The 16,450-nt window shown below is 43.1% G+C and overlaps 1 protein-coding gene across 2 annotated transcripts in view; it reads right to left on the reverse strand.

The window, feature by feature from the left end:
* Positions 1-12,901: 12,901 nt before the first annotated feature.
* The window catches only part of PBLD (phenazine biosynthesis like protein domain containing), a 53,715-nt gene continuing 50,166 nt past the window's right edge, over positions 12,902-16,450 (reverse strand). The window contains exons 10-11 of one of the 2 annotated variants that reach the window (XR_004026663.1): positions 15,654-15,828; positions 12,902-13,051 (exon numbers count right to left, since the gene is read on the reverse strand). Coding sequence is in view for 1 of the 2 variants with exons in the window: in XM_003258204.4 (XP_003258252.2) it covers positions 15,716-15,828 (113 nt within the window). In the remaining variant the exon portion in view is untranslated. Of the gene's footprint in view, positions 13,052-14,566; positions 15,829-16,450 lie in introns of those variants that run through there. The other variant, XM_003258204.4, reaches the window with a different exon arrangement.

Here is a 16,450-nt window from a genome sequence, read left to right on the forward strand (position 1 = left end):
CCAAATGCTGGTGGGAATGTAGAGCAAGTAGAACTCTCAGATGTTACTGGTGAAAAGTGTACATTCATTCAACTGCATTAGAAAACCATTTGGCAGTATCAAAGTTAAACATATAATAAACCTATTACTCAATTATACTCCTAAGTATGATCTTCAAAGTAAATGCATGTGTATGTCTACCAAAAGACATGTACAAGAATGTATTTATAACCAAAAACTAGAAACAACCCAAATGATCACCAACAAATGGTAAAAATAAAGCATAATATAGTTACACAATGAAATGCTATACAGCAATAAAAAAGAATAAACTCACCATCGTGTATAAATCTAAAAAACATTATGTTGAATGAAAGAAACCAAAACCAAACAGTATATACTTTATGAATCTATTTATAAAAGCCAAAGAATAGTCTGGGCACAGTGGCTCACATCTGTAACCTCAGCACTTTGGGAGGCCAAGGCAGGCAGATTGTTTGAGCTCAGGAGTTCAAGACCAGCCTAAGCAACATAGTAAAACCTCATCTCTACAAAGAATACTAAAATTAGCCAAGTGTGATGGTGTGCACCTACTGTAGTCCCAGCTATTCGAGAGGCTGAGGTGGGAGAATTGCTTGAGCCTGGAAGGTTGAGGCTGCAGTGAGCCATGATCCAGACACTGTACTCTAGCCGGACGACAGATCAAGACCCTGTCTCAAAAAAAAAAAAAAGCCCAACAATAAGCAACCAATTTATAGTGATAGAAGTTCCAGAATAGTGATAATTTTAGGGAGTGAGATATGGATAGTTATTTTGCTTTGTTTTATTTTGCCAAGAAAGAGCATGAGGGAACCTTCTAGGCTGATGGGAACATTCTATATCTTGATCTGGATGGCTGATACACATTGTATACTTATGTTAAAACACATATAATATTGGCTGGGGATGGCAGTTTGGGAGGCTGAGGCAGGTGCGATCACTTGAGGTCAGGAGTTCAAGACTAGCCTCACCAACATAGTGAAAGTCCATCTCTACTAAAAATACAAAAATTAGCTAGGCATGATGGCACATGCTTGTAATCCCAGCTACTTGGGAGGCTGAAACAGGAGAATCACTTCAACCCAGGAGATGGCGGTTGCAGTGAGCCAAGATTGTGCCATTGTACTCCAGTCTGGGCAACAAGAGCGAAACTCTGTCTAAAAAAAAAAAAAGATAGATAGATGATGATAGATAGATGATAGATAGATAGATAGATAGATAGATAGATAGATAGATAGACAGGTAAAAATAATACATATGTGCTGAACAGCTCCCACACATTGGGCAATTTCCTTGCCCCACCATGGGAAAAAAGACTAGAGGTTTTTTCTTTGGAGAATATAAAACAGAAGATCTCAAGACTCAAAGGCACCAAGCACAGCTGAAGGAGGGATACCTTACTGAAAATCAGGGGGTTAAGTAAACCTATGCATGTCAAATGATGTTTCATCCCACCTTTTTCCTCACTTGACTCCCTGAACTGAAAACTTACCCTCATGTCTCATTGGCCAGAATTGTATCACATATTCATTCCTAAACCAAGGAACAGGATAGGAAATGTCCAAGATGGAGGAATCCAGAAAAATCAAGACAACCTTGAAGTTTGTCATCACTATCATCATCCCCCTCATCATCACACATTTATCATATGTTCATACAACACAGACTTGATTCCGTTACCTACTAGACCAAAACTAAACAAATACTGTTCCTGCAGCCATTATTCTGAGAAGCTACCAAATTCCCAGGACAACGTCTCTAATTTGGTTGAGCGTGAGCAGCATGCCCACTCTCTGATTTGCAGGAAGAGATGGCATCTGGCCACACTGGCTTCCATGATAGAAGTTGGGTACTACCTCCTTAGACTACTCACAAGGAGAATTTCCCAATTTCAGGTGCCAGGACAATGGTGTTTGGATGCTGAATAACCCCAAAAGACAAATGTTCGTTTCCAAGAAAAAGTCATGAACTGCATTTAATCTACCTTGAGCTAAAATCTGAAAACACTTTCCCTGTTATTTATCTGTCTTTGAGTTTATATGATACCTTTTCAACTGGACAGTCTCATTTCTTTCTTTGCTCCAATAGCACAAGGCTATAAATCCTCTTTTTGTGATTCAACATGCAGGAGTGTTCCTGGTCTCTGGGAGTTCACCATCTCCCACTCACTTGATGCTCTGAATAAAGTACAAAGGCCTGATATGTAATTTTCACTCTTTCTTCTCTAAGTCCCATCCCATTAACCAATGGTCCCCATTATAGTAGATTGCATATGTGTAAACAGAAAATATGATTGAGCAATATACTTCGCCTATAACATCTCACTAGAATACTACATGAGTTTTGTTGTATGGATCAATTCCTGCTGGAAAAAAGTACAATATTAATGTGCAGTGATTAACTAACATTGCCAAGTCAATTCCCTAATATTGCATAAAATAAAGTTTGTTTTGGCTCCCTTAAAAATGAGTATGTTTTATTCTTGCAGGTCTCAGCAACCCAGCTTGTTCTGCATATGGTTGCATGTTTAATTAGTGATCCTTCTGTAAGACTCTGCAATTAGCACCCTGATGATTAATAAAACAACTCCTTTAAAGCTCCATTTAGCTAGCAGAACTGCACAATCAGGTATAATTAATTCATCATTAATAAATCATGGCTGATTAACTAATCTGTTTATTACCAACACATTACTGAACAGCTCCCACCTGAGCACAGCTAATTTTTCTATGCTGAACAGAGCTAGAAGCTAATAAAAAATTTAAAAAAATAAAAGCTTCTCTAAAAGTGCACCAACTAGCAAGTGTGTTGGTATAGTCAGGGAGATCATGGGGCAATGCACATTTAAAAGTTATTGAAATGCACACGCAATTGTCATTCAGGAGTGAAGAAAATGGTGGCTAAGTCTAAAAGCCTAAACGCCTAATGGTTCTCGAATTTAAACATACTCCAAAATCACCTGGATGGCTTGTTACAACCCAGATCACTAGGTCTCCTCCCCGGAGCTTCTAATTCAGTTGGTCTAGGTTAGGGCCTGTGAATGTGCATTTCTTTTTTTTTTTTTTTGGAGACAGTCTTGCTCTGTCACCCAGGCTGGAGTGCAGTGGTGCGATCTTGGCTCACTGCAACCTCTGCCTCCTGGGTTCAAGTGATTCTCCTGCCTCAGCACCCCAAGTAGCTGGGAGTACAGGTGCATGCCACCATGCCCAGCTAACTTTTATATTTTTTGTAGAGATGGGGTCTCACTATGTTGGCCAGGCTGGTCTCAAACTCCTGATCTCAGGTGATCTGCCTGCCTCAGCCTCTCAAAGTGCTGGGATTATAGGCATGAGCCACCTCACCCAGCCGTGAATGTGCCTTTCTGACAAGCTCCCAGGTGGTGCTGATGCTGATCGTCAGAGAACCACGGTTCTACCTTTATTCATATACTGGGCATGACTCACCATTGCTATGATTTCTAAGTCCTTTTTATAGATTTTAGTAGTTTCCAAAATTAAACACCAGTAAGAATAACTTTCAGTATTGTTTATCTGTCCTTGTGTTTACATGTTATCTATTCAACTGGATTGTTAGTTTAAAAATTGCTGTTTTTTAAATTTCTCTCTGTGTGCCCCCAGAACCTAACAACTACTTTCTAGATGTAGAAACCCTAGACAAATCCACACATGCCCTGAGCGTTCATCTCTGAGTCTTTGCTCATACCTTGATATTTCTAAGCCCTTTTCTTCAATACTCCCCTACCATCGCCCCTGGTGTCTGTGCCATATGTAGGCCTTAATCACAGACCCACACAAGAGCTCATTATATTTTCATAAAAGGATGAGCCTGGTCTCCACAGTTAGCGTGAGTCCCTTGAGAGCCGGGTAACCTCCCTCTCTAATCATGTTTGCCGCCTGGCCCCCAGCTCTCTGCCCTGCCAGCTTCTAGCAGGGTGTCTTACATTGCTTTTTACCAACCATGTAAGATTGCTTTACAACACATCTGACCCCAGGCCGTGAAATCAGATCCCAGCTGGGTACCTAACTGGCAGGATACAGGGCTGGACAGCAGGGGGGATTCCCCTCCTGAAAAGAACTTGGAAAGAGGAAAACAATTCACCCTCTGAGAGTTAAGCCACAAAACAAACAAAGAAATGAAAGAAAAAAAGACAGATAAACTCAAAGCAGTGGTTCTCAGCAGAATAATGGATTTTCCCCCTCACCCCCACCTCCCTGGGACATTGGGCAATGTCTAGCAACATTAAAGAAACAGAATGGCTTGACTATAACTGATCCACGTGGAAAGACAGCACTGGTTAGCATGGAAGCTCTGGAAAAGCTTGCTCAGGGAGTCAAGCTTTGGCAGGGCCCAGGCAGGTCTTATCTGAGAGAAAGGCTAAGGCATGGAAAGGAGAATCCAGACTGTGCTATGAGGCAGGTTACATACAGTGGACTCACATCTCATGCAAGTTCAGGCTAAAGTCAGTATGTCTTAGAAAAATACTGTGAAAAGGCCGGGCATGGTGGCTCATGTCTATAATCTCAGCACTTTGGGAGGCCAAGGCAGGCGGATCACTTGAGGTCAGGAGTTTGAGACCAGCCTGGCCAACATGGTGAGACCCCATCTCTACTAAAAATACAAAAATTAGCCAGGTGTGGTGGCGCACGCCTGTAGTCCCAGCTACTTGGGAGGCTGAGGCAGGAGAATTGCTTGAACCCAGGAGGCGGAGGTTGCAATGGGCTGAGATCAGGCCACACTGTACTCCAGCCTGGCGACAGAGCAAGACTCCATCTCAAAAAAAAAGAAAACAATTATCCAGGTGTGATGGTGCATGCCTGTAGTCCCAGTTACTTGGGAGGCTGAAGCAAGAGAATCACTTGAATCTGGGAGGTGGAGGTTGCAGTGAGGAGAGATCATGCTACTGCACTCCAGCCTGGGTGACAGAGTCAGACTCTGTCTCAAAAAAAAAAAAAAAAAAAAAAAAAAAACCTGTGGAAAAAAATACATAAGGCAATCAGGGAATGGGAACATTAACTGGATATTCAATAATATTAAGTAATTGTTGTTAACGTTTTGGATAGTAGTTTTCTATTGCTGCACCAATATTACCACAAACTTAGTAGCTGAAAACAACACACATCTATTATTTCACAGTTTCTGTGGATCAGAAGTCCAGGCACAACTGAGTTGTCTTCAAAGCTGCAATCAAGGTGTTAGCAAGGGTTGGGGTCTCAGTCTCATAAGAATGCCCAACTGGGGAAAGATCTGCTTCCAAATTTACTCAGGTTGTTGGCAAAATTCAGGCCCTTGCTTTCACAGGACTGAGAGCTTCATCTTCCTGCTGGCTATTGGCTACAGGCTGCCTTCAGCTTTTAGAGACCACCCTGAGTTCCTTTTGGGTTGCTGTAAACCAAAAATAAAATTCTAAGCCCCTCAGCCGTCTGAATGGACCCCTCTTCTTGGCAAGGGCATTCCAAACTTAACCTGAAAAACTAGCTCAGGCCATGATGGGAAGGGGACATGCATCGTTATACCCTCCTCTCTTTTGGAATTACTGATAGAACAGACTCTTTAAGTCTGATAAGAAACATTTACAATCTTTCTCTCTCAAGACTGCTCCTGGAGGCTTCAACTGCATGACAGAACCTTGGCAAGGAGAGGGAGAGCATTAGGACAAATACCTAATGCATGCAGGACTTAAAACCTAGATTGTTGATAGGTGCAGCAAATCACCATGGACCATGTATACCTATGTAACAAACCTGCACATTCTGCACATGTATCCCAAAACTTAAAATTAAAAAAAAAAAATCCTTGGTCTCCACAACCCCTTATCATAACCCAGACATTCCTTTCTATTGATAATAACCCTTTCAACAAATTGCCAGTCAGAACATCTTTGAATCCACCTATGACCTGGAAGCCCCTGTTCCCAGTTGTCTCACCTTTCCAGACCGAATCGATGGACATCTTACACGTATTGATTGATTGATGCCTTATGTCTTCTCTAAAATGTACAAAACCAAGCTGTAGCCAGACCACCTTGGCACATGTCATCAGGACATCCTGAGGCTGTCACAGGCATGTCCTTAACTTTGGCAAAATAAGTTTTCTAAATTGATTGAGAACTGTCTCAGATAGTTTTTGATTTATATTCCCCAACATGGTACCTTGCATCCTCATAGCCAGCAAGGGAGAGGGAGTCTCCAACAAGACCATGCTACAATCTTATATAACATAACCATGCAATACATATATGTAATCACATACATTCCATCATCTTTGTTGTACTTATTGGTTATAAGCAAGTCACTCTCAAGGGGAGGTGATCACATAAGGGCTTGAACACCAGACCACCTTAATGGTCTGTCCATCACAGAAGTGATATTAGTGTTAAGGTTACTTTTTTTAAAGAGTACTTATATTTAAAAGATAAATACTTAAATATTTGCTGATGAGAGTGTATGATTTCTTCAAAATAATCCAGGGGAGAAAAGAAGTGGGCTCTGAAGTGGGGTATAGATGATTGGCCACGCACTAAAACTGCTGAACCTGAGGGATAGGTTCATGGGGGCTCATCACACTATTTTCTACTTTTGAATATGTTTGAAATTTTCATAATAAAATTAAAAAGATAAAGACAGAGCAAGACTATCTCCAAAAAAGAACATAAAAGGCTGGGTACGGTGGCTCACACCTGTAATCCCAGAAATTTGGGAGGCCGAGGCAGGTGGATCACTTGAGGTCAGGAGTTCAAGACCAGCCTGACTAACATGGGGAAACCCCGTCTCTACTAAAAAATACAAAATTAGCCAGGTGTGGTGGTACATGCTTGTAATCCCAGCTACTTGGGAGGCTGAGGCAGGAGAATTACTTGAACCCAGGAGGCGGAGGTTGCAGTGAGCCAAGATTGTGCCATAGCACTCCAGCCTGGGCAACAAGAGCGAAATTCTGTCTTAAAAAAGTAAATAAAAATAAAAGATAAAGACACCATGTGCATTCGTTTTCTTTTGCTGCAAAACAAATTACATCAAATTTAGCTACTTAAAACTACAAACGTTTATTATCTCAGTCTCTGTGGGTTAACAATCTGGAGCAGCATAGCTGGGTACCTCTGGTTCAGGGTCTCTCACAAGGCTACTGTCAAGGTGTCAGAAGGATGGCATCATCTGAGGATGACCAGAGCAGGAAGGTCCACTTCCAAGCTTATTTATGTGTCTGTTGGTCAAAGGCCTCAGTTCATTGCTACATGGGCTTCTTCTTAAGGCTGCTCATGATGAGGCAGCTGGCTTTCCACAGGGCAAGGGATTCAAGAGAGGGAGGTAGACAGACAGAAACTGACCAAAACAGAAGATGCAGCCTTTTATAACCTAACTGCATTACCTCTGGATATTCCACTGGTCTCACAAACCAATCCTGGTGCAGTGTGGGAGGCGACTGCCTAAGGGCCTGATAGCAGAAGATGAGGATCATTGGAAACCATTTTGGAGGCAGGCTACCGTAGTGCCTAAGGCAAAAATTAAGTTTTCCAAGATTATCTTTGAAAATCCCACAAATAGGCCGGGTGTGGTGGCTCACACCTGTAATCCCAACACTTTGGGAGGCCAAGGCAGGCAGATCTTTTGAGATCAGGAGTTTGACACCAGCCTGGCCAATATGGTGAAACTCTGTTTCTAATAAAAATACAAAAATCAGCCAGGCGTGGTGGCAGGTGCCTGTAGTCCCAGCAACTCAGGAGGCTGAGGCAAGAGAATCACTTGAAAACATGAGGCAGAGGTTGCAGTGAGCCAATATCACAACATTGCACTCCAGCCTGGGTGACAGAGCAAGACTTTGTCTCAAAAAAAAAAAAAAAGAAAGAAAGAAAATCCCATGAATAACCTGTAAAGCATAGTAGACAGATACACCAGTTCACAAGCATAGCACTACCAGTTTTTTCTACAGTGCTAGAGCAAATCACTGTTTTGTTGAGTGTTTGACAAAGATGTTTGAACTAGGGACCATAGTTGTACCAAAAATAAATATATTTAGGCCAAGTGTGGTGGCTTACACCTACAGTCTCAGCATTTTGGGAGGCCAAGGCAGGAAGGTCACTTGTGCCCAGGAGTTTGAGAACAGCCTGGGCAACATAGTGAGACCTCATCTCTATAAAAAATTAAAAAATTAGCCAGGAGTGGTGGCATGTGCCTGTGGTCCCAACTACTCAGGAGGCTGGGGTGGGAGGATGGCTTGAGCTCGAGAAGTCAAGGCTGCAATGAGCTATGATCACGCCACTGCACTTCAGCCTGGGTGACAGAGAAAGACCCCATCTCAATCAATCAATCAACACTAAAATCACATGTGGCCTTGACCTGAGCACATGTAGTCAAATTTGACTAAAGTAAGTGCAATATGATGGGATTCTATTGTGTTGTCAAAGTGGGGAAGCTTATCATGTCTTGATGACATCTGCCATTTAAGTCCATTTTGCTGACTCTCCTTGTTTTGGCTCCCTGGTCACCAAGGAGCTTTCTGATTACAATTTGGTTTCCCAAACAGATATGCAAGTAGGGAGAAAATGCTCTGATCTAATCTATTCTGTGGTTACATTTCTCATTGTAAAATAACAAATTGGTGTTCTGGCTTTATATGTCAGTCTCTATGTGCTAGGTTAATGTGAGTCTGCCCCTGAAAGATAGAGTTACTCTTGGTGCACTTACATAATAGGCTTTTGAGACTGTACTCCTAATCCCCCGGGCTGTGATAAGTTTACCCATGTAATGTCATCCTAGAGGGAACCATCTGAGTGGTCTGAAAACCTTCCCCAGGCATAGCAATTATATTTACTGTACACAGAATATATCCATGAGCTCTCACATTTCTCAGCTCTTTGGCTGTTAGATGGAGATATGTGACCAGTTCTGGCCAAAGGCTGTGAACAGAATTGACACCTATCACTTCTGAGCCAAAGCACAGGAAGGTCTCCATACACTCTTTCCTCCTGCTGCCACAACCACAGAGACCACATGCTGAGATGGCAGAATGAAAAATCAGCCTGAGCCACTGCATGATCACAAGGAACAGGACCCCTCCTGGCCTGTAGTAGACACTGAGGTCAAATAAAATGTTTGTTATTTTAAGCCACTGTGATTTTGTAGATATTTTGTACTTTAGCATAACCTAGTATAATTCAATACACCAGAGATGGGATGCCAACTTTACTGGGAGCACTTTTTTCAATGAATAGCAACATTAAACTTGAAAGCAGTGATATGGTTTGGCTGTGTCCCCACCCAAATCTCATCTTGAATTGTAGCTCCCATAATTCCCACAACTTGTGTGAGGGACCTGGTGGGAGATAATTGAATCTTGGGGGCGGTTTCCCCCATACTGTTCTCGTGATAGTGAATAAGTCTCACGAGATCTCCTGGTTTTATAAGGGGTTTCTCCTTTTGCTTGGCTCTCATTCACTCTTGCCTGCCACCATATAAGACATGCCTTTCACCTTCTGCCATAATTGTGAGGCCTCCCCAGCCATGTGGAACTGTGAGTCCATTAAACCTCTTTTTCTTTATAAATTATCCAGTCTCAGGTATGCCTTTATCAGCAGCATGAAAATGGACTAATACAGTAAATTGGTACTGGGAGTGGGGCACTGCTGTAAAGATACCCAATAACGTGGAAGCAACTTTGAAACTGGGTAACAGGCAGAGGTTGGAACAGTTTGGAGGGCTCAAAAGAAGATTGGAAGATGTGGAAAGTTTGGAACTTCCTAGAGACTTGTTGAACAGCTTTGACCAAAATGCTGATAATGATATGGACAATGAAATCCAGGCTGAGGTGGTCTCAGATGGGGATGAGGAACTTTTTGGGAACTGGAGTAAAGGTGACTCTTGCTATATTTTAGCAAAGAGACTGGCAGCATTTTGCCCCTGCCCTAGAGATCTATGGAACTTTTAACTTGAAGGAGATGATTTAGAGTATCTGGCCAAAAAAATTTCTAAGCAGCAAAGCATTCAAGATGTTACTTGGGTGCTGTTAAAAGCGTTCAGTTTTAAAAGGGAAACAAAGCATAAAAGTTCAAAAAATTTGCAATCTGAGGATGCGATAGAAAAGAAAAACCCATTTTCTGAGGAGAAATTCAGCTAGATGAAGAAATTTGCATAAATAACAAGTAGACAAATGTTTATCACCAACACAATGGGAAAAATGCCTCCAGGGCATGTCAGAGACATTTGTGGCAGCCCCTCCCACTATAGGCCCAGAGGCCTAGGAAAAAAAATGGTTTTGTGGGCCGGGTCCAGGACCCTCCTGCTGTGTGCAGCCTAGGGACTTGGTGCCCTGCATCCCAGCTGCTCTAGCCATGGCTAAAAGGGGCCAAGGTATAGCTCAGGCCATTGCTTCAGAGTGTGCAAGCCCCTAGCCTTGGCAGCTTCCACATGGTGTTGAGCCTGTGGGAGCACAGAAGTCAAGAACTGAGGTTTGGGAACCTCTGCCTAGATTTCAGAAGATGTATGGAAATGCCTGGTTGTCCAGGCAGAAGTGTGCTGCAGGGATGGAGCCCTCATGGAGAACCTCTGCTAAGGCAGTGTGGAAGGGAAATGTGGGGTACAAGCCCCCATACAGAGTCCCCACTGGGGCACTGCCTAGTGGAACTATGAGAGGAGGGCCACTGTCTTCCAGACCCCATAATGGTAGATCGACCAACAGCTTGCACCATGCACCTGGAAAATCCACAGACACTCAACATCAGCCTGTGAAAGCAGCCATGGGGGCGCTATACCCTTCAAAGCCACAGGGGTAGAGCTGCCCAAGGCTGTGGAAGCCCATCTGTTGCATCAGCGTGGCCTGGATTGAGACATGGAGTCAAAAGAGATCATTTTGGAGCTTTAAGATTTGACTGCCCTGGCGGCGTGGTGGCTCAGCCTGTATCCCAGCACTTGGAGGCCGAGGTGGCGGATCACGAGTCAGGAGATCGAGACCATCCTGGCTAACACGGTGAAACCCGTCTACTAAAATACAAAATTAGCCGGGTGTTGGCGGGCCTGTAGTCCCAGCTACTCGGGAGGCTGAGGCAGGAGAATGGCGTGAACCCAGGAGGCGGAGCTTGCAGTGAGCCGAGATCGCCACTGCACTCCAGCCTGGGGGACAGAGCAAGACTCCGTCTCAAAAATAAAAAAAAAAAAGATTTGACTGCCCCAGTGGATTTCAGATTTGCCTGGGGCCTGTATGTAACCACTTTTTTTTGGCCAATTTCTCCCATTTGGAACAGTTGTATTTACCCATTGCCTGCACCCCCACTGTATGTAGGAAGTAACTAACTTGCTTTTGATTTTACAGGCTCATAGGTGGAAGGGACTTGCCTTGTCTCAGAGGAGACTTTGGACTGTGGACTTTTGAGCTAATGCTGAAATGAGTTAAGACTTTGGGAGACTGTTGGGAAGGCATGATTGGTTTTGAAATGTGAGAACATGAGATTTGGGAGGGACCAAGAATGGAATGATATGGTTTGCCTGTGTCCCCACCCAAATCTCACCTTGAATTGTAGCTCCCATAATTCCCACATATTATAGGAGGAACCTGGTGGTGGGAGATAATTGAATCATGGGGTCAGTTTCCCCCATGCTGTTCTTGTGGTATTGAATAAGTCTCACGAGATCTTCTGGTTTTATAAGGGGTTTCCCCTTTTTGCTTGGCTCTCATTCTCTCTTGCCTGCACCATGTAAGACATGCCTTTCACCTTCGCCATGATCATGAGGCCTCCCCAGCCATGTGAAACTGTGAGTCCACTAAACTCTTTTTCTTTATAAATTACCTAGTCTCAGGTATGTCTTTATCAGCAGCGTGAAAATGGACTAATACAAGCAGAAACACAGCTCCCTCTGCATTCACCTCTGGCCATTCTCAGTAAGATCAGGTAGGCAAGAGGTGGGCAGAGCTGGAAGAGGCAGGAACAAACCTATCTGGAAGTAGGGCTCTCAAACCTGCCCTGCTCATATCAGCAGATAACTCACTGTACAGCATATACCCTAGAGGCTCACTCTCTTTGCTCTTGCTACCCAGAGATGTCATTTTTTATATTTGTATAAAAACATAAAAAGCTGGCCAGGCACAGTGGCTCATGCCTGTAATGCCAATTATTTGGGAGGCCAAGGCAGGAGGATCACTTGAAGCCAAGAGTTCAAGACCAGACTGGGCAACATAACAGGACCCTGTCTCTACAAAAAATTCAAAAATTAGCTAGGCATGGAGGCACATACCTGTAATCCTAGCTACCCAGGAGACTGGGGTGGGAGGATCACTTGAGCCCAGGAGTTTGAGGCGGCGATGAGCTATGATCACCCCACTGCACTCCAGCCTGGGCAACAAGAAAGGGCAAAAGAGCAAGACCTTTTCTCTTAAAAACAAAGAAACAAACAAACATTAAAAAGCTGCATAGTGACTAAGAAGCCAAAATAAGAAGAGTCAGCAAAATGGCAAAATGGACTTAAATCGTGGATGTCATCAAGACATGATAAGCTTCCCCACTTGGTGAATTAAAATCCCATCATACTGTATTTAATTTAGAATTTGACTACACATGCACAGGTCAAGACCAAATGTGATTTTATTGTTTATTTATTTATTTTTAGACAGTCTCGCTCTGTCGCCCAGGCTGGAGTGCAGGGTGCAATCTCGGCTCACTGAAACTTCTGCCTCCTGGGTTCAAGTGATTCTCCTGCCTCAGCCTCCTGAGTAGCTGGGATTACAGGCACCTTCCACCGCACCCAGCTAATTTTTGTATTTTTAATAGAGACAGGGTTTCACCATGTTAGCCAGGCTGGTCTCAAACTCCTGACCTCAAGTGATCCACCCACCTAGGCCTCCCAAAATGCTAGAATTACTGGCATGAGCCACCGCGCCTGGCCTTAGTGTTTAAATATGTTTATTTTTACATAAATGTAGGCATATTTATATAAAGATAAATAGATGTTTTGTTTATTCAGGTGTGCTTGTCCTGTCCCGGTCGCTGCTTCCCTGGTGGCTACTTCCCACACACATGTGCACTGCAGCCCCTGAGTCCACTTTCAGCAGGCTGAGGAAACACAGTAAACATAATCAGTGTTCTTACATAAACAGCCTATGTATGGAAAAAAACATAATCAGTATTCTGACTATTCGGACTCAACCATCTATTGGACAATTTCAAACAAAAATCACACAAGTGAATATGTGGTTTGAAAATATAGGATGAGGCTGGGCACAGTGGCTCACGCCTGTAATCCCGGCACTTTGGGAGGCCGAGGCGGGTGGATCATGAGGTCAGGAGATCGAGACCATCCTGGCTAGCACGGTGAAACCCCGTCTCTACTAAAAATACAAAAAATTAGCCGGGCGTGGTGGCAGGCACCTGTAGTCCCAGCTACTCGGGAGGCTGAGGCAGGAGAATGGCATGAACCTGGGAGGCAGAGCTTGCAGTGAGCCGAGATCGCGCCACTGCACTCCAGCCTGGGCGACAGACTCTGTCTCAAAAAAAAAAAAAAAAAAAAAAAAAAAAAAATATATATATATATATATATATATATATGATGAAAAATCAAGTCAGGTGCTACAAATAACAACTTTCACGTGAAAAGGAATCCAGAGTTATGTCAGAGACTTCTTTCCCAAAAATATCTATTAAGAATATAGCACCACCGGGCACAGTGGCTCACGTCTATAGTCCCAGCACTTTGGGAGGCCACAACGGGTGGATCACTTGAGGCCAGGAGTTTGAGACCAACCTGGCCAACGTGGCGAAATCCCATCTCTACTAAAAATACAAAAATTAGCCAGTCATGGTGGTGGGCACCTGTAATCCCAGCTATTTTGGAGGCTGTGTCATAAGAATCATTTGAACCTGGAAGGTGGAGGTTGCAGTGAGCCAAGACGGCACCAGCCCGGGCGACAGAGCAAGACTCTGTCTCAAAAAAAAAAAAAAAAAAAAAAGAATTTAGCACACATTTGAAAGATCAGATTCAGATCTGATCAAATTCAGGCCCTCTCAACTGTGCATTTATATTAACTTATTCATATAGTTCAGTCTCAGGTTAGGAAAATCCAAAATTGGAAGAAAACCCTCTGGTGATTCTCGCCCTTGGTATCATGACCCGTGGGTGTGTTGTGATCAGTTGTGAGGTCTGGGGGGGGCGGTGGGGCACTGGTTACTCATTAAGTTGAGGCATTAAAGCTGGTGAATAATTGATTTATTGCACATCAGGAGAAACACAAGATTACTGCTATAATAAATTGACTCTTACATGCTTTAGCAAAAATCAGTAAAAATAGAAAACATGGTAGCAATTAAAGTGAAAAAATTGGGGTCATTAAAGAATGTCTGACTGATTAGCTTGCAGTTTTTGGGATGGCTGAGAACTACCATCAATGAGATCACCTTAAACAAACACTCTTAATGACTTGAAAAAGTCCTCATCCCAAAGTCAACTATAGGTATTCAATATTGTACATTTAACTGAATTTAAAGTTATGTTAAAACCCATTTTATTGAAGTAAGAGAAGAATTCCTTTTACATTATCATTCTCAAGCCATATATCAAGAAAAAGAATGAAATTACATTCCTTTTTTTTTTAATAGAGACAGGTTCTCGCTGTGTTGCCCAGGCTGGTCTCGAACTCCTAGGCTCAAGTGATCCTCCTGCCTCGTCCTGCCAAAGTGCTGGGATTACAGGCATGAGCCGCCAGGCCCAGCTGAGATTACATTACTTTGAGTGTTTAATTTCACTACGACAGGAAGTAGCCTAATGCATACTTTTTTGTTTTAATTTTCTGGATTCGTCCTCATTTTTATTCTTTGTACCCGAGTACAACAATAAAGGAAATCACTTCTTAGATACATTAAAATTACTTCTAATCTTGCCCCCCACACATGAACTGTTTTCAGTTTGCTATTTTTAATGGCCCATGCTTATTTATATAGACATAGCATAACACTGCTAACATTTTATGGCCTACTGTCCTCTTTCTTTCTTAGTATTATAAAATATTTTTCTATATTTCCACATAGTTATTGACTCATTTTAATGGCTGCAAAATCAGGTACTCATTTAAGCTCAAATGGTTTAGTTTCACTCCTCAGAAATGTATTCCTCCTTCTCTTGATTGGTAGTCATAATCAAATGAAGTGACATTATTCTTTGTAGCTGGTTACTTACATTTCAAATACACTCATGAGTGGAGCCAAAACTCCATTAGTTCATTAGTCTGGAAGCATTACTAAATCTCCATTAAAATGTCTTCACTTTTCAATTTTGTGTGTGTGTGTGTGTGTGTGTGTGTGTGTGTGTGTGTGGATGGAGTCTCACTCTGTCGCCCAGGCTAGAATGCAGTGGTGTGATCTCGGCTCACTGCAACTTCTGCCTCCTGGGTTCAAGCGATTCTCCCTGCCTCAGCCTCCCAAGTAGCTGGGATTACAGGCATGTGGCACCACACCCAGCTAATTTTTGTATTTTTAGTAGAGACGAGGTTTCACCATGTTGGCTAGGCTGGTATTGAACTCCTGACCTCAGGTGATCCGCCCACCGTGGCTTCTCAAAGTGCTAGGATTACAGGCATGAGCCACTGTGCCTGGCCCATTTTTCAATTTTTAACATGAGGATTAAGTAGACTACTATGCACATTTGCTAAAGGCAGCCCCTTACATTTCTTTTTATGCAGAAAATACTTGGTGGTTAGAGACAGTAGCGTCACAGCATAACCACCTCTAGGCTGTCAGTGTGCCCTCTAAAACAACAGCTGCACCTCCTCTAACGTCAACCCTTCCGTCTGGACGAAGGGAAATTCCCAGCTCTCCTCCTCGGCGGGAACACTGAAACGCTAAAGAAAACAAACAAGTCAAATTAAGAGTATCTTCACCCTTTTAAATTAACAAAGCATAGTGAAAGACTTATTACAAATCTTAAGAGTCCTCCCAGATCAGTTTCAAGAATAAATTCCTTCATCTGTTTATGGTACTGCCCACTCCCATCCCCATTCTCCTGCAGACTGAGAGAGCCACAAACTCAATTTGATCTACAAAACACACAGCTCCACATACTCCCTTCCTGGGCCTTTTCCTGGGCCATCTCCTCTACTAATTCCTGTAATGGCCCAGACACACCGCACTCATCGCTTATTCCCCAGCTCTCTCTAGGAGTAAGCAAAGATGTTTGAAACAATAGAGTCAGGACTATAACTCTAAGAAGATGAAGAAGGGTGGTCTCAGCCCTCCTGAGAAGGCCCCCATCTTCTCAGCTCTGAATAGGACAGAGGGAGTTCATTCACTCATAACATATTCAAGTAACCACGTGTTCCAGGCAGACAAAAGAGGCTAGCCTCAGCCTTCCAGGAGCTCAGTACTTAGGAGAATAATTAGACTCGCCAAGGAAAATGAATAGCCACCTTGCTCTCTCCAAATCAGGGTCACAGACTCCTCCTTGGATGATCAGGGCAGTGCAGC

Source organism: Nomascus leucogenys, chromosome 18, assembly GCF_006542625.1.
Source record: "Nomascus leucogenys isolate Asia chromosome 18, Asia_NLE_v1, whole genome shotgun sequence".
Classification (NCBI taxonomy): Eukaryota; Metazoa; Chordata; class Mammalia; order Primates; family Hylobatidae; genus Nomascus; species Nomascus leucogenys.